The sequence below is a fragment of the Muntiacus reevesi genome, chromosome 8 (assembly GCF_963930625.1).
Source record: "Muntiacus reevesi chromosome 8, mMunRee1.1, whole genome shotgun sequence".
NCBI classification, from domain to species: Eukaryota; Metazoa; Chordata; class Mammalia; order Artiodactyla; family Cervidae; genus Muntiacus; species Muntiacus reevesi.
Genome location: NC_089256.1, coordinates 50758103 through 50780429, shown reverse-complemented (window position 1 = coordinate 50780429; position 22327 = coordinate 50758103). Strand labels below are relative to the sequence as shown.

The window sequence follows — 22327 nt, the reverse complement described above, 5'->3', positions numbered from 1 at the left end:
ATAGACAAAGGGAACAACATGATATTCTATGGGTGTTGTTTTAAATGCTTTCATTTAATCCCAATATTGATGTGTCTGCTAACAATTTTTTTAAAGGAATATATGTATTTCTACTTGGGATTAGTTAAATCTACCACTATTTTCTAAATCTATTACTATTATGGTAGTTTTATACTGTTATACTGTTCTTGGTAGAAACAATAACTCCTCTATTTGGGGGTTCAAAAACAGAATTACAAAAAGTTTATTTTTGCAAAGAAGCACCACCACAGTGTGAAGAAGGCATTCCAAGCTCACTTTTTTATAAGGATTATAAAATCACTCATAGTTATCTTCAATCATCTAACCATTCTCGTTTTCACTTGAATGCAATTCAAACTTTCAATTTTCCTCCAAGGAGCCACTAAATTTTAAAATCAGAAATTCTATATTTAAAATATTTCCTGGTGAATTTCCAAAGTAATTTCAACAAAACTGAAAAACCATTGTGATGTCCAAATTGAAAACTCTAAAAAATCAGTCTTGAAACTTCAAAATTACTTCTGGACCAATAAGCAAAATTAGAATGCTATACTATTAGAGAGGAGTAGACTTTCCAACTTGAGAAAGATTTTGGTAGAGACTGGATGACCATCTGCCAAGAACACAGGAATGCAGGGGTTCTGCACTGGAGGAGCAGAATGATAATCACCTAAGAGCTTTCTAAATCTGAGAGTCCATGATGATGGGAAAAGGAAGCAGGCACACTTCAGAATTACACGCAAACACTGCTGATATATCTCAAAACTTAATCATGAAGGACGCAATAATCCAAAATAATCAAATGAAATAATCTGTAAATAAACTGCTATATTTCTTTCTGCTTTTACTTTGGGGGGGGGGGTGGGAAATCAAGGAAATTTTAATTCCTTCATTTAAAATTTATTTGGAGCTTTTATTTAATTATGCTGACAAAATTATGTCAGCAATAGATATAATCAAGTTTGGCAACATTCCAAAGATTTCTTTGCAACATCAGAGGTTTGTCTTATCAGGAGAACTTGAAGCTTTGGTGTGGAGCCCAAAGAATATAAGGCAAGACAATGAAGGGACTCAAATGAAATTTTCCCTTTTGAAATTGCAAGCAAGACAAGAAGGACCACTATAAGCACTTTGATTCAAGATTATTTTGAAAGTCCTAGCCAGCAAGATAAACAAAAAGGGAAGGATTATTTGCAGACGATGTGACTGTTCACTTCACATCCAAAAGAATTCAGAGGTATATTAGTAGTAGTAATAGTAGTAAAGAGAGCTTAAAAAGACTACTACTGGTTAAAAAATCAACACGCAAATATCAAATTTCATTCTAATAGACAACAAAAGTAAACAGTGAGAAAATATATTTTTAAAAGATAACATTTACAACAATATTCCCAATACAAGTATCTAGAAATACACCTACCAAAAGATAAAGAAAACGATGAAATTTTATGAAGGATATTTTAAAAAACAAATGAACAGAGAAATATTCAAAGCTCATGAACTGGAAGACATTTAAAATAAAGATATTAATTCTTCCCCAAATTCATTCACAGATCCAATGCAAAGCTATTTTTATGCAACCTGAAAAGCAACTGTATTTATATAGACATACAGAACTTTAGCAATTCACTTTTGAAGAAGGGCAGGTAGGAGGCTTTGCTTTGTCAGATTACCAAGATATGCTTTAAAGCTAAAACAATTAAGAGAGCATGCTATTGGTGTAATTAAGACAAAAAGACCAATGAAGCAGAATAGAGTCTGAAACAGACCTCACATGTATGGAAATGTCCTATGTAAAAGAGTACACAACACTGAGTAGTTGGGGAAAAAACAAACTTTTTAATGACCAAATCTAGATCATTTAGCTACCAATGTGAAAATAAAAGAAAACTGGATCTCTACCTCAAACCACACACACACACACACACACACACACACACACACACACTCTCTACCTCAAACCACACACACACACACACTCTCTACCTCAAACCACACACACACACACACACACACACTCTCTACCTCAAACCACACACACACACACACTCTCTACCTCAAACCACACACACACACACACACACACACACACACACACACACACACACACACACACACACACACACACACACTTACAGACTGATTAAAGGCCGAGATATAAAAAGCAGAGATTCCCAGGTGGTGCTAGTGGGAAGAAGAATCCTCCTGCCAAAGACATAGACTCAATCCCTGGATTGGGAAGAGAGCATGAAAACCCACTGCAGTATTCTTGTCTAGAGATTCCCACGGACAGGAGCCTGACAGGTTACAGTCCATAGAGTCGAAAGAGTCAGACACAACTGAAGCGACTTAGCATGCACACACAAACACAAGATTTTACAGGAGATACATTGCTGTGATCTTGGGTTGGGAAGGACCCAAAAGGCACCAAACAGCAAAGATATTTTTAAAACTATGTGAAAATTTAAAATGTATATACCCCAAAGGGGGACTAACGTCTAGAATATTTGAGGATATGATCAACAGTTAGTTAGACAACCTGATGGAAAAGTGAGAAAAAGACTAACAGACATTTAACAAGGAGGATATTCAAATGACCAATAGACATCAGAGAAGGTCATTAGTGACTAAAGCATAAATTAAAACCACAAGATGTCCATATCTACTCACCAAAATAGGCAAAAAAATTTGAAAACTCTCACAATATGATGAGGTGGCAAAGAGCAACAGAAACTCTCACACAGTTCTGCTTACCAGGAATGGTATAACATTTTGAAAAATAACAGCATTATCTACTAACATTGAACATATATACACACATACACACACGCTATGACCCAGCAATCTTATTCCTAGGTCTAAATCTATCAGAAATGCATGCACATATCCGAAAGGCATGTACATGAATGTGCACGGCACCCCTGTTTCTTCAACTGATCTATTTCAATGCCAAAAAATCTAAATAATTACATTAGACATACGTTTCCTTGCTTTTTAGTTTGATTAGGTCGTTTCCTTTTTTTACCTGTAATGCAGCCTTGGGTCAGCATTTAAGGGCAAAAAAAAAAAGGTTAAGTATTCATAATAAGCAAAAACAGCATTACTCTCTTTAAGGAAAACAATAACTGACCACTATTTAAAATCCAATTCATTAATCAGACTTAATAATCTACTACTCTTGGACATTCAGTATGACACTGACATACAATAGGGAAATGTATTAAAAGATGCGTAATATTCATTAAATAATTCGGTTTAAACAGTCACATGCTTCTAAATATCATGACCTCTCATTTTAATTAAAAATGATTGGTCCCAATTCTTAAAAATCTTTCCATAGTAATGTCATTAAAACAAGTTATCCAACCAAAAGTGATTCTAACTTTAAACAAAATAAAACATGGAGGCAGTCTTACCTGACTATAACTAGAAGAAATGAATTAAACATTATCTGGTAAAAAATCTTCCCCTTTTAAAAAAAATGCTTCTTTTTGAGTATTAACAACCCATCACCAAAAAAATTTAACTTTTATTACTGATTTCACTTTCATTTTTTTTTTCACTGACATCTTCTATATTAGATCTAGTTTACTGGCATTTTAAATTCTAAATAAACCATAACAAAAGTTGATTTGACTGCTCAATACCTAGAGGATAGATTTCTTAAAGCAATACTAGATGACATCTTTTTTGTCAGGTTATGGAGGTTAGAATGGTTTGTCAGGTTTGGAGGTTATGATGGCAGTCCCCCACTACCAAAAATTATGCAGTCATGTTTCCCACATTTGGGGAAACTGCAGGAGAGGGATGGAGAAGCCTCCCCTTGGGAAAATCACCCTCATAATCGTGGTATTGCTCCTGCCAGGTAAGTACAGAAGACATCTTTTCACATATTTTTTACACACATTCAACCGCTAGTTCTATCCTTTTATTTTCAGATGACTACACACACCAAAAAAAAAAAACTACACTGATGACTATATAAAATACTATTATACTGAGTTCCAGGTATATCATATTCAAAGCTTTTAGCACAAAGAAATAAAACCTGGTTTCACATTTAAATCTTTTTTTAAAATCTTCATTTTTAAACACATATTTTTCAGATATTACTTTACCTAGGCTTAGGTAAGTTAACAAGAAATGCAAAAGAAACTTCAGCATCACTTGAGAGGGTAAGCGTTGCCTTAGAGTGACTGAAGCTAGAAACTGCTAGTTAACACACACACACATTTTTACAGGGGTTGGTGTTATCTTGCATGCATGCAGGTTAGGTCGCTTCAGTCATGTATGACTCTTTGTGTCCCTATGGACTGTAGCCCGCCAGGCTCCTCTGCCCATGAAATTCTCCAGGCAAGAATACTGGAGTGGGTTGCCATGCCCTCCTTCAGGGGATCTTCTGACCCAGGGATCAAACCCACGTCTCTTGTGTTTCCTGCATTGGCAGGTGGGTTCTTTACCACTCACCCCACCTGGGAAGCCCTGGTGATATCCTAACTGAAACTATAAGCAGCATTTTAAACTCTAACTAAGGGCCTTCCCAGGTGGCCCGAGTGGTAATAAACCCACTGGCCAACGCAGGAGACCTAAGAGGCGCAGGTTCAATCCCTGGGTCAGGAAGATGCCCTGGAGAAGGAAATGACAACCCACTCCAGTATTTTAGCGTGGAGAATTCCATGGACAGAGGAGCCTAGCAAGCCTCAGTCCATAGGGTGCTAAAGAGTTGTACACAACTGAAGTGACTTAGCATGCAAGGGCCACTTTTAAATCAGTGACTTTTTTATAAATTTGTTCAAGAGCATGGCTCTCAAATATTTTGATATAAAAGAAAAATAAAATACGTACCTCAACACTGGAAAAATATTTTGTGTTTTACAAAAATGGAGCAATTCATCTATACAATTTAATTATTAAGGTAATTCAAAGAACTTACTTCAATGTGATACCTTGCTGAAACCAATAATCAAAAAATTGTATAAAAAGGGAATTAATCTCCTCTAACTCCTCCCCTCAAGTACCTTCTGTTGAATGGTGGAGTGTTTCTGCTCCATCTCTCTTTTCTCCTTTGCTGCATCTACAACCAGTCGGTCCAACTGCAAAAGAAAATAAAGAGTAAATAAAAGAGACTTAAAAGTTGAAAAAGAAAGATACAATTACTTTTCAAAAATCATATTCCAAATAAGTCAGTCAACTTAGGTTTACCTAAAAAGGCATTTTGGCTACAACCATAAAATGAAAGTTCTTTTTTTTCTGGTTTCATATCCTCTTTGAGAATGTCTAAAACTCCTCTAGGGAAAATGTTTCTGAGAACAATCGCATGTCAAGCAATTGTGACAGGTGGTCTTGTCTAGGGTACAACAATGATAACGAGTTCACTCCTTTAATTAAGGAGAATGACTCTAGATTAAATGGCCAATGCTCAGCAATTCTATCTAGCAGTTACTATCAAAGACAGAAAGAAGATATACTGGTGATTTTTTTTTCCCCCAAAGAGCAAAATCTAGCAACTAATTTAATGTGTGCTGGCACTCACAAGTTCAACATAACAGACATTTCCAATCGCTCAAGATGCATGATGCTTTCACGCTGGCTTCCTAGTATTATAATAAAATCTAAAAAATAGAAAAAATAACTCAACAGATAAAAGAGAAAGAAAATAGAATACAGTAGAACAGGAAAGAAGTCATTCCTTAGGTCAAGGTATAAAATCATTAATTTTTCTTTTAAAAAAATTGTAAAAACTTATGAAATCATAAAATCCCATTTCATTCTTGTTCCTTTCCATCAGAAGAGAAATACCTGATTTCCAGTTTTATGACAAAAGCACTAGTTTCTTGAATTCCTCTTTGCTGAAGTAACAAACAATTAGGTTTCAAATACTCAAAGAGACTCATAAAGTTAGAAAATGAACTTATTTTCAGGGGAAGGGATAGTTACGGGGTTTTGGATAGACATGTACACACTGCTATATTTAAAATATTTAAATATATTTAAAATACATCTAAAATGGTTAACCAACAAGGAGCTAATACATAGCATATGGAAGTCTGCTCAATGTTACGTGGCAGTCTGAATGGGAAGGAGGTTTGAGGAAGAATGGATACGTGTATATGTACGGCTGAGTCCCTTCACTGTTCGCCTGAAACTATCACAACGTTGTTAATCAGCTACGCCCCAATGCAAAATTAAAAATTCAAAAGAAAATAGATAAAATACTCCATTAGGTGTGTCTACTATCCTAAACTGTGATGTACGTCATTTCATCTTTGAACACCCATCATCTTGAACTGACTAATGTGTGATAAATTAATAAATATGTTGATATCAACAAACTATGGAGAAAGATGAAGTAGTAAATGTCCAAATGACTTCATTTATATCCTTTAAGAACAAAACTGAAAAAGGCCTTCTTAAAAGACTATGTGATGTTTATTGACTCTCTATCACAAATGGTGTTTTTTTTCCTACAGGAGACTAATTCTGGCCACAGAATCTTAATTATGACTGAATAATAATAAAAAACCAAAAGAAAATATATGGAAACAGAACTATCACTCTACAAAATACTTTATTTAGATGGCAACTATACTGCTCTACTTTGGGATCTAAGGCATACACACCATAGTGACATGTCACACTGATTTAATGGGTAATGCTGCACTACGAAAATGTTTGTCCTCAATGGTTTCTTATAGTGAATGAATGGAATAATCATTATACCCTGGTTTTACAGCCTTTAATTGAATGACATATAAATATTTTTGGTACATTCAGGCTGAAGTGCAGTAGAAGGCACTTCCAAGATTCAAACTGGTATTTAAAAACTTGCATGCACACACCTTCCACACCAGTACTACAAAGCCAGTGATGGTAGTAATCAAATTGGTAGTAAACTTCTCAACTGTATCCCACTCCACTGCTATTACAGCAAAAAAGAGAGAAAATTCTTTCTCCCTCTGTCGGGGCAAACGTACAAAGAAAAATATATCTTTCAACACAGTGAAGTGTTGGAGGACGAATGAGCTGGAGAGATGCAAAGGCTGGCAGTCCTGTCTTCTAGGGGCTGGATACTGGATCAGGAAGGGAACTGGGGCAAAGCAGCACGTGTCCTGTGTTTCTATTAGTATTGCACATTTGAGGTTAATAGACGCTGTAACTAACCAGGTGCCCCCAATCCTCTACTTATATTCTGAATCTCATCCACTCCTACCACCTCAAATTTCAATACTTCTTCTTTTGCTTTTCAAATTATCCCATTCCCATTTGTTTTAAATTTGTGCAAATTTAATAAATAGAATAATACCTTAAATAACATCTTCCTAAAACCCACACTCCTCTCTAGTTACCAACTTCCCTCTCTCTTTCCTTCACAATACAACTTCTTAAGAAGTTCTCCCTGTTCTCCACTTGCCCATATCATATTCATCTATCCATGGTAATTTAGCTTTTACCTCTTAGACCCTCAACTCTGACAGAAGTAACAAATAACCTGCTTGTTGCTAAATCTAAGAGGCAATTCTCAGACCTAGGTTTACTTGACCTTCTTTCCAGTCATTGAACTGACAACCACCCCCATCTTTTTGAGACACTCTTTCCTTGTCTTTTGCTACCATGGTCTTCTGGTTTTCCACCGCTCTCCCATCAATGTTCTCATGGAGCCCTCTTACCTCGCCATTTCTTAAAAGTAGGTCATTCTGAGGGATCTGTCCCAAGTCAAATTCTCTTTTATTCCACACTTGTGGACCTTGACCTTCATTTACAAAATTAAAAGTATTGGGCATGGTGCTTGGTCACTTATCTTTTTTTTTAATAGGTTCATGATTTTGAAATATCTATTAACTCTCCTTGGTTTAATTCACACACTCCTGTGACTGCAATTAGCAATTATATACTATTGACTCTTTTAATGTTTCTCTCTCTTGAATTCTAGATATACCCACTTATTCCCAAACTCAACACATTTCAACTTCTCATGTCCCTCTACTCTCGAACTGACTACATATTCCTCAAGTCTATCTATTTATCTCCACCCCTACTGCCATGACTGTAGTTCCAGATACCATAAACTAGCACCTTCAACCAGGCCAAACACCATAGGCACTAGAGTTTAGATGTTTCTCAGGGACGTGCAAAATTACTTGAGACCTCGGAGGGTAAAAACTGCAAAACTGAAATTAATCAATGTCAAAATATACAATTACTGACACTAGTCAACTACAATCCAATGCATTTTTTTATATTATACTTAATGTAAGATAAGGGTAAAATCTAATGTTTACTAAGATGTCGGGAGTACCTAGAGGACTTCCCTGGTGGCTCAGATGGTAAAGAATGCAAGAGACCTGGGTTTGATCCCTGGGTCAGAAAGATCCCCTCAAGAAGGGAACAGCAACCCACTCCAGTATTCCTGCCTGGAGAATCCCACGGACTTTCGAGTAGTAGCTGAGGAGCCCGGGGACCTGGCGGGCTACAGTCCATGGGTCGCAGAGTCGGACACAACTGGACAACTTACACACAGCACCAAGGGCCTGGGAAGGTCCTGTCTTCTCCCCAAATCTGGGTTGGATATACTACTTCTATGTTGCAGTAACACATGTGGTGGAGACAGCTATCTATCTCCCATATCCATTCTCTCTTCCTTTCTTAACAACAAAATCCCCAAATTCTAGTAGGTTAACATGGTTACCTGCATTAACACTATTTCCCAGCTTTCCTTGAAGCTAGTGGGACAATGGAACATATGCAGAAATGGCATATACAATTCCTGCGAACTATGCTGAAAGAGAGGGAACAAAACTTTCTTTTCCCCTCCACCCTATTGGCTACAATTTGGATATGATGGCTAAAGCCTGATAAACCACTCTGAACCATTAGGTAGAATCCAAAGATATAATAAGCCTGGGTCCCTACACATTAAGTGACCACTATACTAGACCTTTGATTTTACATAAAAGCAATAAAATTCTATCCTGTTTAAAGCTCCTGCTGTTTGTGGTTTTCTATCACATGCAAACAAAATCTAATCTCAATTTATACACCCAGATAGGGCACTTAGCACAGAGATTAACAGTGTGGTAACCTGTTATTTTCTTCCAATAGATTAAGCTCTGTAGAGGCAGGGAAGAGCAATTCTATAACTCATGACATATACCTTACACACCACCTTTCCCCCACAACAGCCCAACACACACAAACACACACACAGGCATGCACTGTATTTATTTTTGGTCAATGAATGCAATTATCATTCTGCTCTTACTTTTTCCCCATTTCTCTAAACTCTATTTTACATCCTTAATCCCTTTCCTCAAAAAGTAATCTGAACCATTTTGGGAAAGAAAACCAATTGAAAATTGACAGAAATCCAGAAAACTCACCAGTCAACAAAAAAGAATGCCTGGGAACAGATTTAACATGAAATTCTGATTGTTGCTATTGTTGTTTAGTTGCTCAGTCTTGTCCGACTCTATCACAACCCCATGGACTGGAGCCCATCAGCCTCCTCTGTCTATGGGATTTCCCAGGCAAGAATACAGGAGTGGGTTGCCATTTCCTTCTCCAGTGGATCTTCCCAACCCAGGGATCAAACCTGTGTCTCCTGCATTGGCAGGTGGACTTTTTACCACTGAGCCATCAGGGAAGCCCGAAAGTCTGATCAGATAATCAAAAATAATTTGGACATAATAAAACTTCTACATAATATTCTTATATATAGTTCATGCATGTCTATGTGTATATATAATGAAAAAGTTACCTAGAGTCTTTTAATCTTAAATTTCTAAACTTTATTATTATTCAGGGACTTCCCTGGTGGTCCAGTGGCTGGGATTCCATGCTCCCAATGCAGGGGACTGGATCTGATCCTTGGTCAGGGAACTAGGTCCCATATGCCTGCCACAACTAAAACCCAGGGCAGTCAAATAAATAAATAAATACTTTAAAAATAAAATTTTATTATTCAAAGTAGCAAAACGCAAATATCTTTGAAAATTAAAAAAGAGTTAAAACTAAAATACCAATTAGGACAGTAACTCAATAATTCAAATGTAAGAATCAAAAAACTAAATCCAGCTATGTATACTATAAAACAAATACTTTGTTTTAAAATTCTTCTTCTCAGTACCCTTATATAACTATCTACAACATATTCTTTAACTTTAATCTCATTTTTGGTTACACATTGGACTCACATAAATCTGCTATAAAAACACCAAACTTCTACACTAAATAAACTAAATGTCAAATTTCCCAATTTGCTTAATCTCTTTAAAAATACAGGTACTAGAACAAAGACAACAAAGCAAACAACTCAAACTACATCAAACTAAAAAGTTTCTGCACAGCAAATGAAACCATCATCAAAATGAAAATGCAACCTACCAAATGGCAGAAAATATTTACAAATCGTATATTTCATAAGAGGTTAATATCTAAAATATATAAAGAACTTGACAATGCAACAGCAAAAAAAAAAAAATCCAATTAAAAAATGAGGAGAGGACCTAAACAGACATTTTCCCATGGAAAACACACAGATGGCAAACAAGGGGCCAAAAGTCACTAATCACGAAAGACTTCAAATTAAAACCACAATGTGCTATCCCCTCACATCTGTTAGAATGGCTGTCATCAAAGACAAGATTGTCAAGGATGTGTACTGATGATGAGAATGAAATTGGTGCAGCCACTATTAAGAACAGTATGTATGGAGGTTCCTCAAAAAAATGAAAATAGAACTACAATATGATCCAGCAATTCCACTCACAGGCATTTATCTGAAGGAAATGAAGACACTAACTCGAAAAGGTATTTGCATACCCACACTCACTGAAGCATTACTTGGCCAAGATATGAAAGTAACCTAAGTGTCCATCAATAGATGAATTCAAAAATGTGGTATAAATATACAATGCAGTATTATTCACCCATAAAAAAGGGGGAAGGCTGCCTTTTGCAACATGGATGGATCCTGAAGGCATTACACTAAGTTAAAAAAGTCAGACAGAGAAAGACAACTACTGTGTGATCGCAACGAACTGATAAACGGAATTAAAAAAAAATAGAACTAATAGAACAGATTGGAGATTGCTAGAGGTGGGTTTTGGGGGTGGGCAAAATGGGAGATGGGGGTCAAAAGGTACAAAACTTCCAGCTGTAAAATAAACAACTCCTGGGGATGTCAAAGACAAATACTGTATTATATATTTGAAAGTTGTTAAAAGAGTAGATCTTAAAAGTTCTCATCAGAAAAAATAACGTGTAACTATGTAAGATAGATGTTAACTAGATTTATATGGTGATGATCATTTTGCAGTATAAACATACTAACATATTAAATTATTTTATTGTATACCTGAAGTGAAAATGTCAAATGTATACACTTTTTTTAAAAAAATACAGATATTGGTATATAATACAGAAACAAGAAGTACAGTACATTACCTGTGCACCAAGATCCTTCATATAGGGCCCAAGTTCACTAAATAGATCATATCCTTGATGGAAGAAAGCCAAATGGGCATACATAAAGGATAACATCTAAAGGAGGAAAAAATGATCATCATTTTTGAATCAATTCTTAAATAAATATTCTGAAACTTCCTATGTACTGTTAAAAAATTATTTCACCAGAGCACAAAATATCAAACCATTTAAAATTAAGCTGAATCATTTTTCTTAAAAGGTTGCAATAATTCAAAAAATCAAGTTTTCAATAGTGTCACCATCTTTCCAGGTACATTATAAAATGTTTATGTATCTTTCAACCAAACTCACTGGCAAAATCTTAAATTACAAATAAAACATCAAAAGATTAGAAGGCGATATAAGAAGCTCTCAAAACAATCACAAACACTTTACAACAACCTGTAGATCACTAAACATAGCATGAAATAGGGGAATGCTCATTTTTTTCTCAAAATACCAAAATAAAATGAGGCAACAGGCTTCGCCAATAAGGAGATTTTGTTATATTCATTCCCCAAATCCAAAACTGTCATTAATGGGTTAAGATTTTTTGTTTTCCTAAATTTTAACTATTCATGACAGAAAAAAAACACTCATTTTTATTAGTTAAGTTTTCACATTAGAAGGAATTAAACAACTCAATCACAGGACTGAAAGCATCCTCTGAACAGCCATGTTAATTTTAGCAAAAAGAGACATCTGTTTAATTCTCTGAAATCTAAAATAGGTCATAAGGTCCTTAATACTCAAAAATCCTTCAAAAGGAATTATTTTGAAAGAGAAAAACCAATAAAATAAAAAACAAAGGGACAAAAGTGACAAAAGGGCGAAGCTCACTAAGATGATTCTAGAATTAGAGAATGTTAGTTGTACAACTTCATGAATATGATTTTTTTTAATTATGCTTAATTTATATATATATAATTATACATAAAGAAGGATAGTTACAAGTACATTAAAATGTAAAATATGCCTACACATCAATGTGCCTACACATCAATGTAAAATATGCCTACACATCAAAATACATAGGAAGTGTATTAAAAGATAAATAATAAACTAGGAAAAAGCATATGACAAAGGGTTAATAGTCTTAATAGGTAAGAGATGTTACAAATTAATATGAAAAACATGAAGATCCCAACAGGAAAAGAGACAAAGGACATAAACAGAAAACATAAATGACCAAGAAAAAAAAGGGGGGGAGGGACAATCATGCTCATTCATATCAAAGAAATGCAAAATTAAACAATGAGATGAAATTTTCTATCTATCAAATTATGGGTTGAGTGGGAAAAATCAACACCCAGTGTTGGTAAAAGATGTAAAAATGTTACTCTCACACACTATTAGTGAAAATTTTGTGTAACCCTTATAACTTGACAATACTTTTAAAAAAGTCTCAATAAATGCTTAAATCCTCTAAGTAATTGCTTGCCTTAATCTATCTGAAGGAAATAATCATATTATTCATTAGGATGATCACTATATAATGCTACATTTCATGTCAAAAACAGGGAAATTACTTAAAAGTCTATTAATGGGTAAAGTAAATTATGGTATATTCAAGGTGAGAATATTAAAAAGCAGAGACATTACTTTGCCAACAAAGGTCTGTCAAGTCAAAGCTATGGTTTTTCCAGTAGTCATGTATGGATGTGAGAGTTGGACTATAAAGAAAGCTGAGAGCAGAAGAATTGATGCTTTTGAACTGTGGTGTTGGAGAAGACTTTTGAAAGTCCTTGGACTGCAAGGAGATCCAACTAGTCCATCCTAAAAGAAATCAGTCTTGAGTGTTCATTGGAAGGACTGATGTTGAAGCTGAAACTCTAACACTTTACCACCTGATGCGAAGAACTGACTCACTGCAAAAGACCCCGATGATGGGAAAGATTGAAGGTAGGAGGAGAAGGGGACGACAGAGGATGAGGTGGTTGGATGGCATCACTGACTCAATGGACATGGGTTTGGATAAACTCCCAGGAGTTGGTGACAGACAAGGAGGCCTGGCATGCTGCAGTCTATGGGGTCGCAAAAGGACACGGTTAAGTGACTGAACTGAACTGAACAAGGTCAGAAAACTGTAACCCACAAACTATATCCAGCCCCACTACCTGTTTTTGGATGGCCAACAGGCTAACAATGGTTTTTGCATTTTTAAATGGTTAAGGAAAATGAAAAAAAGACACGATATATTAACGACATAGAAATTATGTAAAATTCTAACTTTCATTTTGATATTGGAACAGTCATGCCATTCATTTACATACTGTCTATGACTGCTTTCTCATTACAATAACACAGCTGAACAATTGCAACACAGATGATATGGACGCCCTAATCTAGTAGGTTTACTGCCAGGCCCTTCATAAAAATATTTGCTCATCTCTACTATATTCACAAGGAAGAATTCTATCTAGCCACAAAGGTCATCATTAAATAAAAAAATATTTAATAACACAGGATGATTTTGGAGGGTATTAGTACAAAAAAAATTACAGAAGAATATGCAGGAATGACTCCTATTTTGTTTTGCTTTAAAAAAGTTAAACAGAATTTTAAAAGGTATATACAAATGTTCATGCACACACAAACAGGCACACACATACACATAAAAAAGACAAAAATTACATCAGCCACAACAGTGGTTCTCTCTTGGTAGTGGCATTTGTAGTATTTTTATTCTTTCTTCATGCATTTTATTTTCTAATTTTCTACAAATAATACACACTGCTCTCAATCTGGAAAAGGAAGTGGATGTAAACAGGAAGTATAATGTACGCATTTGATTAGAAATAACATACATATTAACAGAGAATTTAGGAAAAAGCTAGGTGGGGACAAGGATCAATAACAATTTCAGTAAACCTTTTGAAGGAAAAAAAAACTTCAGTGAACAAAATCAGAGGAGAAATTGTTTCTAAGGGTCTCAAAATACAAAAGACTACAGTGTCCACACCACTACCATCCTCTGCCCACCTCCTTGTTAGCTTTAAGACGAAAAAAAACAAAGGGCAAGTAAGAAAATCACTGTTCTCATGCCTTCACATTTCAACTCATTTGTTTTCTATCTGCATTCCCAAAAGCTGATACATCATCAAAACCCTAAGGGGAAAATTCTATAAAATGAGGCTATTTATGTATGCCCTCATTCTCAAATATGTAAATGTCTGCTTTAAGGAACTTACAATATATCAATGAATGAGACATATATAAATAACTGTAACATAAAAAATTTTAAAAAAAACAAAAAAAGTGGTTTAGTGACATGTAAGAAGTATACAAACAACATTAAGAAGATGAACTATAAACCTGGAATAAATAAGTCAATAAATAAATACATACACATACATGTGATGCTATTTTAAACTTAAATATATACATTTAACTTCATATTAAAATATATAGAACATCATTTCAATAAATATCTTACTGATTTCAGGATTTCTGATCTCCTTTTTGATTGAAGGACATTAATCTGAGGGAAAAACAAACTTGGTTAATCACCTATGCACTATTTAAAAAACTAATCCAGAATGCAATGTTGTATAATTTGCTTATTCTAATGGTTTAGTACTTTTCCAGAAAAGTAAATAAAAACAAAGTTCAAGTTTTTCAGCTTTTGACCTGCTTTTTGCAAAAACAGTTAAGACAAACATACCAAAGAAACTCTCATCATTTTTCAACTCAAAGAAAAACTGGCCATGTTTAAATCATAAAACTGTACTGTACTGATAAAACTATCACCTTGATAAACTTTCAAATTTCTTAGAATTCCATCTTTTCTCCACTCTCATCTAATCACTCTTTCAACACACATCCTTAATACAAATTCTCACCACTTTCATCACTACCACCAATTGCCATTATCTTTTCCTGACTGTTACTATAGTCTAAACTAGTGTGTTTCCACTCTTGACTCCTTACACTTCATTCTGCACACAGCAACCAGAGTGCTTTTTTAAGCAATAAATAAGATCATGCATGTTTATTTAAAAACCTTCCAACTCCCAACCTACAACTCCCTATTGCAGCCTACAAGGCCCTTTGTGAAGAGGCTCTTGCTACCTCTCCAACCTAATTTTCTTCTACAGTACTTTCCCCTTTTCTGTACTCCAACCACAGCCCAAGACTATTCCCACCTCAAGGTCTTCATCCTATTTGTTTTGTCCTCATGTCATGATTTTTGAGGCTCTTATCCATAAGGTCCAAACTTAAATACTATCTCCTCACAAAGGCCTTCAAACATCTTTAGTGTATCAACCCTATTTATTTTCCTTTTAATATTCTTAATTACCTTGTATTTTATTTACTTATGTCATTTACCTAGCTAAAACATAAGTTCCGTGAGATCAAGGTCTTGCCTTATTCCCAGTTGTATTCTCCAAATTGTATATATTAAGCACTCAATAAATATTTGCTAAACAAATTAATAGACCATAAATAAATATGTTAATTAGACCAAACTATTGAAAGATCAGCAATTACAAAAGTTGTCTTCTATGGTTTCTCTCCCAACTTTAGAAATTCACAACAAGCATTTTATTTTGTCTGTTATTATATATCAACTTAGTGAAATAAAAAGTTTATAAAAAAGAATCATTCTTGGCTAGAACTTCCAAAAGATTACAGCATATCTACCCTTTTAATATGTCCTTCCCACTGAATATTTTACATGTTATAAGATAATTTTAAAGCACTGATCAGAAAACAAAAACAGGCCCCCAAAAATCTAATAACGTTGCTTACCTAAGCCCTAGTTTATTCTGCATGTCTGTTTCAAGGTCTATTCAGTTTTGAGAACTAAAATAGTAACTTCCAAATGCTCTAAGTAAAAACTTAGAAAAATGTTAAAAATACCTCTGTTTGACAATGAAAAACAGTATACACTTTAAAAAACAAAAGTATACTAAAATATTTAGAGAAGTTAAAGCATAACAAACTAAATTTTGACTATTTATTACCTAGTATTCTCTAAAACAGAGAGTTTGGCCTTATAATGAAATAATACAACAGTTCTCATTAGAAAAAATCAAACAAATAACTTTTAAGAGAGGTGAAGTCCTAACTTGGACAGTTTACAATGTGTAAATTTGACAATAATTAATATTTTAGGTAACTGCTCCCTCCCCATAAAAAATTTAAAATTAAGTCATTCACTCTTTCAAAAAACATTACCTATCTACTTTCTAACCACTGGACTAGACAGAAGGGATATAACCAAGGTGTAAGAAAGACGTATTAATAAATAATCACAATAAATGAGAGAAGTGCTCTAACAGCAATGTGTATGACAATAATGTGGCAGCAGAGAGGAAACAGAGACAAGATGACTCATGTGTCGGGAGAAGTCTGAGTGGTTCTGACCACAGAAAACAAAATGGATTGCTAAAGAGCAGGTTAAAAGTAATGCAGGAAAGATCAATTTTTATGAGAACATCTTAATACTCCAGAAAAGAAACAATAAGAATCCGGGCTGCAGCAGAGTGAGACAGAACAGATTTAAGAGTACATAGAACTTTTCAAGGCAATTTAGATTGTTACTTGTAGTAGCTAAGAATGAGAAGAATATCTAGTATGATTCTCCAAGTCTGACTTCTGTGATTAAGAGGGTAACACCACTCAGTTTGGTAATGGCAGCCATTTGAGAAGACAGATTTCAGTTTTGGACACAAAAGGGACAAAGTACTTAGGGAGAAAAGTAGATTTCATCATCTATATATGGTAATAATTCAAGCAAAGGACATGATGAAACTATAAGGGAAATCATAAAGTCAGAAAACAGGAAGACCAAAGATGGAACCCTAAAAGTCAGATTGAAAAGGTGCACAAAGGAGAGAAACCCAAGCTGGAAACTGAAAAGAAACAGAGTTATGATGACGACCTAAAAGTGGTTTAAGATCAAGATGAAAGGAGGTCTCAAGAAAGAGGGGGTAGTCTATTTCAGTGGAACACAATAGTCAAGTCGGTTAAAAAGTAAAATATTTCTAATGAATAAGACCTTAATGCAAGCCATTTCAGAAGAATGGGGTAGACAGACTCTCAGTGCTCATACTATAGCAGGAAGTGGTACAAGTGTGAGATAGATAAGAGGAAACAGGAAATACAGACTACTCCATTCTAGAAGTCTTTAATTAATAGACTGTACTTTTTAAAATTTATCCTCCTGCTTACTGAATAGGAACTTAATAGAAAAAAAAAATCCTAAGGTCATTTTCTACTATTTTTGTAAAGTTATCTGGGTAGTTTCTAAACACAAATTTGCAACATGGTTACTTCAGGTTTTTTTTACAAAATACTCTGTGACCATTGTTAAGTCAACAATCTATAGGGGCTTCTCTGTCTTAGATCACCTGGCATTTTACCAAAGATCCATCTCTACTTTTAAAAAGCAGCACCTAATGCAAATATGGGAGAAGGCAATGGCACCCCACTCTTGCCTGGGAAATCCCATGGATGGAGGAGCCTGGTAAGCTATTCTTGCCTGGAGAATCCCAGGGACGGGAGCATGGTTGGCTGCCGTCTATAGGGTCGCACAGAGTCGGACACGACTGACGTGACTTAGCAGCAATGCAAATATGAGAACGTTATTTCTAGAAACATTTTCCATTTGGCAATATGGTAAGCCCTTTGTATCTCTAGAATCTACTCTAAAGAAATAATCAGAAATGTTGCAAGAGATTTGTATACAAAGATATTATAATCATTTATATTTATTGAAAACTGTATTTTCAGTATTGCCAGCAAAAACTGACAATTATACAACTAATAACTGGATATTAACTAAATTGACACAGTATATCCATAGACTAAAATATAGCAATTAATAATCCTCTTAATGATATTTAGAAAAGGAGAAATGATAATGTTAAGTGAGCGGGGGAAGAAATCAGAACTTAAGGTATACACACATGCATAGGGCATACACAGATAAACACCCAGACACATGAAAAATTTTCACAAAAGAACATGGTTTAATTTTAAACTAAAAGAAGCAGCATTATTTATTCCCTTCAATGCAATCACTCAAAAAAAACAACATGTTTGGTGGTGGTGGTTTAGTCACTAAGTCCGACTCTTGTGACCCCGTGGACTGTAGCCCGCCAGGCTCCTCTGTCCATGGGATTTTCCAGGCAAGAATACTGGAGTGTATTGCCATTTCCTTCTCCAGGTGATTTTCCTGATCCAGGAACTGAACCCAGGTCTCCTGCATTGCAGGCAGATTCTTTGCCAACTGAGCTATGAGGAAAGCCCAACAACATGTTTAGCAAGCAATTTTTGAAAACATATAATAAACAAACCTGAAGTACATAATCGAGGGCTATGTGTCGAAAACATTTTCTTGTTGCTGTCAGAATGTTTGTGGCTTCTTCAACTTCATGCTGTTTGTTTCTCTGCACTTGAGCATTTTTTACTAATGCATTTTCTTTTTCTTCACTGACTTTTTCAAACTGCTTCTTGGCATCTTTGAATTTTCTGAGATCTCTAAAAAAATTAAAATAGTGAAATTTTTATAAAACTTTCTGGATCAAACACTTTAGCAAAATAACATTTAAAATTTTATTCTTATGTTGCTCTATTTATTTATTTATTTGACACTCAATAGCTCTTCCAACTAATATATATATTAGTCTATGAGCATATAATATTCCCTAATATAGTCAGCTAGCATTTCCTGACTTAAATCTATACAATTCAAATTAAAAAATAGATTATCAAATTAACATTACAGAAACATAAAAGGCAAAGTTAATTTGTTTTTTCTAAAGACAAATTTTGGGACATATACCAATATCTAACCAAATAATTTTTAAACAGTAGTATATACCACAGGGAACTTATTAAAAAATGCAGGTTCCAAGGGTCCTCTCCCAGAGATTATAACTCTTTGTGTTTTGGGGATAAGCTCTGGAAATCTAAAGGATTTTCTTAAGACAAGTCCTTGATTTCCTGTTATTGGTGGTCCTGTTGTTTTAGTCACTGAGTCCTGTCCGACTCCTCTGAGGCCCCATGGACTGTAGCCTGTCATGTTCTTCTGTCCATGGGATTCTCCAGGCAAGACTACTGGAGTGGGCTGCCTTCTCCAGGGGATCCTTCCAACCCAGGGATCAAACCAGAGTCTCCTCCACTGGCAGGCAGATTCTTTACCACCTGAGCCACTGGGGAATAGTATATGTTACAAGGGTATAGACCACATTTAAAGAAACAACTTCATTTCTTATTCAAGAAAATTAGTAGGCCAAAAGGCAGGAATACATTCTTAAAATACACACATATAATGCTTTCTAAAAGAACTGGGTATACTGTGTGCTCAGTCATGCCCAACTCTTTGAGATTCCCTGGACTGTAGCCCACCAGGTTCCTATGTTCATGGGATTTTCCAGGTAATAATGCTGGAGTGGGTTACTATTTCCCACGCCAGGGGACCTTCCCAACCCAGGGATCAAACCCAGGTCTCCTACACTGCAGGCAGATTCTTTTCAATCTGAGCCATCAGGGAAGCTCAGACTATTGAAATGGATACTATTACCCTTTACTAGTACATGATTCTTTTAGAAGGCTTCCCTGGTAGCTCAACAGATAAAGAACCTGCCTGCCAATGCAGGAAGCACAAGAGATGAGGGTTCAATCCCTGAGTCAGGAAGATCCCCTGAAGAACAAAAAGGCAATTCACTCTAGCATTCTTGCCTGGAAAATCCATGGACAGAGAACTCTGATGGGCTACAGTCCATAGGGTCACAAAGAGCCAGATATGACTGAGCACACATGAGCCACCTGGGAAGCCCTCTAAAAGCACTCTAAAAGGGAAGCCCTTTATGTACCAGTAAAGGGTAACAGTCTGAAAATCTGAAACCTCCATTCATTAATGACCTTAGGTAAATACATAACATCCCTTTGCTTTCACTTCTTCTACCAACGAATTAGGCAAAATAACTTGAAGACAAATAACTTTAAAATAATAACAACTATAATAAAATATACCTAGCAAAGACTTTAAACTCTTTATAGGAAGCGATAAATTTTCATGTATATATTCTATAAGGACATTCTGAATATTAGTATTTTATGAAATAATTTAAAAACAATCTGCAAGAGATCACCTCTAGTACAACAAATTCTAATCTACTAAGACTGAAGTGCATTATGAGCTCTGAAATTTATAGCTTGTAATACCTGTATTAGTTATGACCAACCTAGACAGCATATTAAAAAGCAGAGACATTACTTTGTCAACAAAGGTCTGTCTAGTCAAGGCTATGGTTTTTCCAGTAGTCATGTGTATGGATGTGTGAGTTGGACTATAAAGAAAGCTGAGCACTGAAGAATTGATGCTTTTGAACTGTGGTGTTGGAGAAGACTCTTTAAGAGTCCCTTGGACTGTGAGGAGATCCAACCAGTCCATCCTAAAGGAGATCAGTCCTGGGTGTTCATTGGAAGGACTGATGCTGAAGCTGAAACTCCAATACTTTGGCCACCTGATATGAAGAGCTGACTCATTAGAAAAGACCCTGATGCTAGGAAAGATTGAGGGCAGAAAGAGAAGGGGACAGCAGAGGATGATACGGTTAGATGGCATCACCAACTCAATGGACATGGGTTTGGGTAGACTCCAGGAGTTGGTGATGGACAGGGAGGCCTGGCGTGCTCCAGTTCATGGGGTGGCAAAGAGTCAGACATGACTGAGCGACTGAACTGAACTGAATACCTGAATACTGTATCCTAATCAACCTTATATGTAACATAATATATTCTCAGTCAAGAATTAAAAGAGAAAAACTGAAATTATTAATGTAGAAAAGGCAAACATCCACACCTGGAAAGGTCAGATTTTTTTTTTTATTTCTAGTTTCATTTTATTTCACACATAAAATATGATGACGGTGACACAAAAGGCTTGTTTTCATTACTTATTATGCACCTTCATAACTCATTCTCATAAATCCTATTATCTTCTCCACAAAGAAAATACTATATGGAGATAACTAGAATAACTGATGGTATTTCAACCACTTTTGGTATCTGCTTTGATTTTTAAAGGTCATCAGATTCTTTATTTACATTGAAAATTTGTTTTATCTGTAACAATTTGAGCTATGCATCCTGAATACAAATTCCATAGCATAAGTTATTCATAGGAAAGCCTGAAATCTGATTTCTTACAGAGTAATTCAGAAAAAAATGCAACATAAAATTCACAAAGCAAAAAACAAATAAAAACTCCCATATTTTTAGTAAGTCTGAAAGTATGATTCTAGGTTCTCTCAAATGATAACTCCCAGATGTAATCATAGCTGCTTTTCTTTTCTTTTTACTGAAATTAACTTACTCTTTAACAAAGTTCTGAAGTTGTGCCTTAATTGATCTCTGGGTTTGGTCAAATAGGATCTAAAAGAAAAGGAACATTAAGGAATTAGAAAAGTAAACAAAGAAAAAAATTTTCATGTAGCTCTATAAATATTACACCCCTCCAACAATAATCCAATTCTAATAATACCTACACTTCTTACTGAACATTGCATAAGAAATAAGCATTTAAAAGAGAAACTGATTCTCAAGCCAATTTCATCTGTTAAAAAATAAAATTACTATTTACAGAGTAAATCAAAAGTGTTTTAATACTTAAATACAATTTTCAATCGGTTAAGCAACTTATTTCCTTGATTCTAACTCAGGCTTTAGAAGACAACCTAAAAGACTAACCAAATTCTACTCTATCCACCATAGGAATTTCTTACTCTAATATACTAAAACATAAGAAATGAAAACACTAGAACTTCCTTATACCTTAGAGATTTCTCATTTGGGAAGACATGTGAATTTAAATGTCTTACATTCTGAA

The 22327-nt window shown here is 35.1% G+C and overlaps 1 protein-coding gene and 1 pseudogene across 2 annotated transcripts in view; both read right to left on the bottom strand.

Annotated features, from left to right (window-relative positions):
- ACAP2 (ArfGAP with coiled-coil, ankyrin repeat and PH domains 2) overlaps positions 1 to 22327 on the bottom strand; it is a 153532-nt gene that overhangs the window by 39855 nt on the left and 91350 nt on the right. For both annotated transcript variants that reach the window (XM_065943559.1, XM_065943560.1), the window contains exons 5-9: positions 21815 to 21873; positions 18789 to 18972; positions 14921 to 14965; positions 11464 to 11559; positions 5040 to 5114 (exon numbers count right to left, since the gene is read on the bottom strand). In XM_065943559.1, coding sequence (XP_065799631.1) covers positions 5040 to 5114; positions 11464 to 11559; positions 14921 to 14965; positions 18789 to 18972; positions 21815 to 21873 — 459 coding nt within the window. The remainder of the gene's footprint in view (positions 1 to 5039; positions 5115 to 11463; positions 11560 to 14920; positions 14966 to 18788; positions 18973 to 21814; positions 21874 to 22327) is intronic.
- Positions 3749 to 3894, bottom strand: LOC136173795 (U1 spliceosomal RNA; annotated as a pseudogene).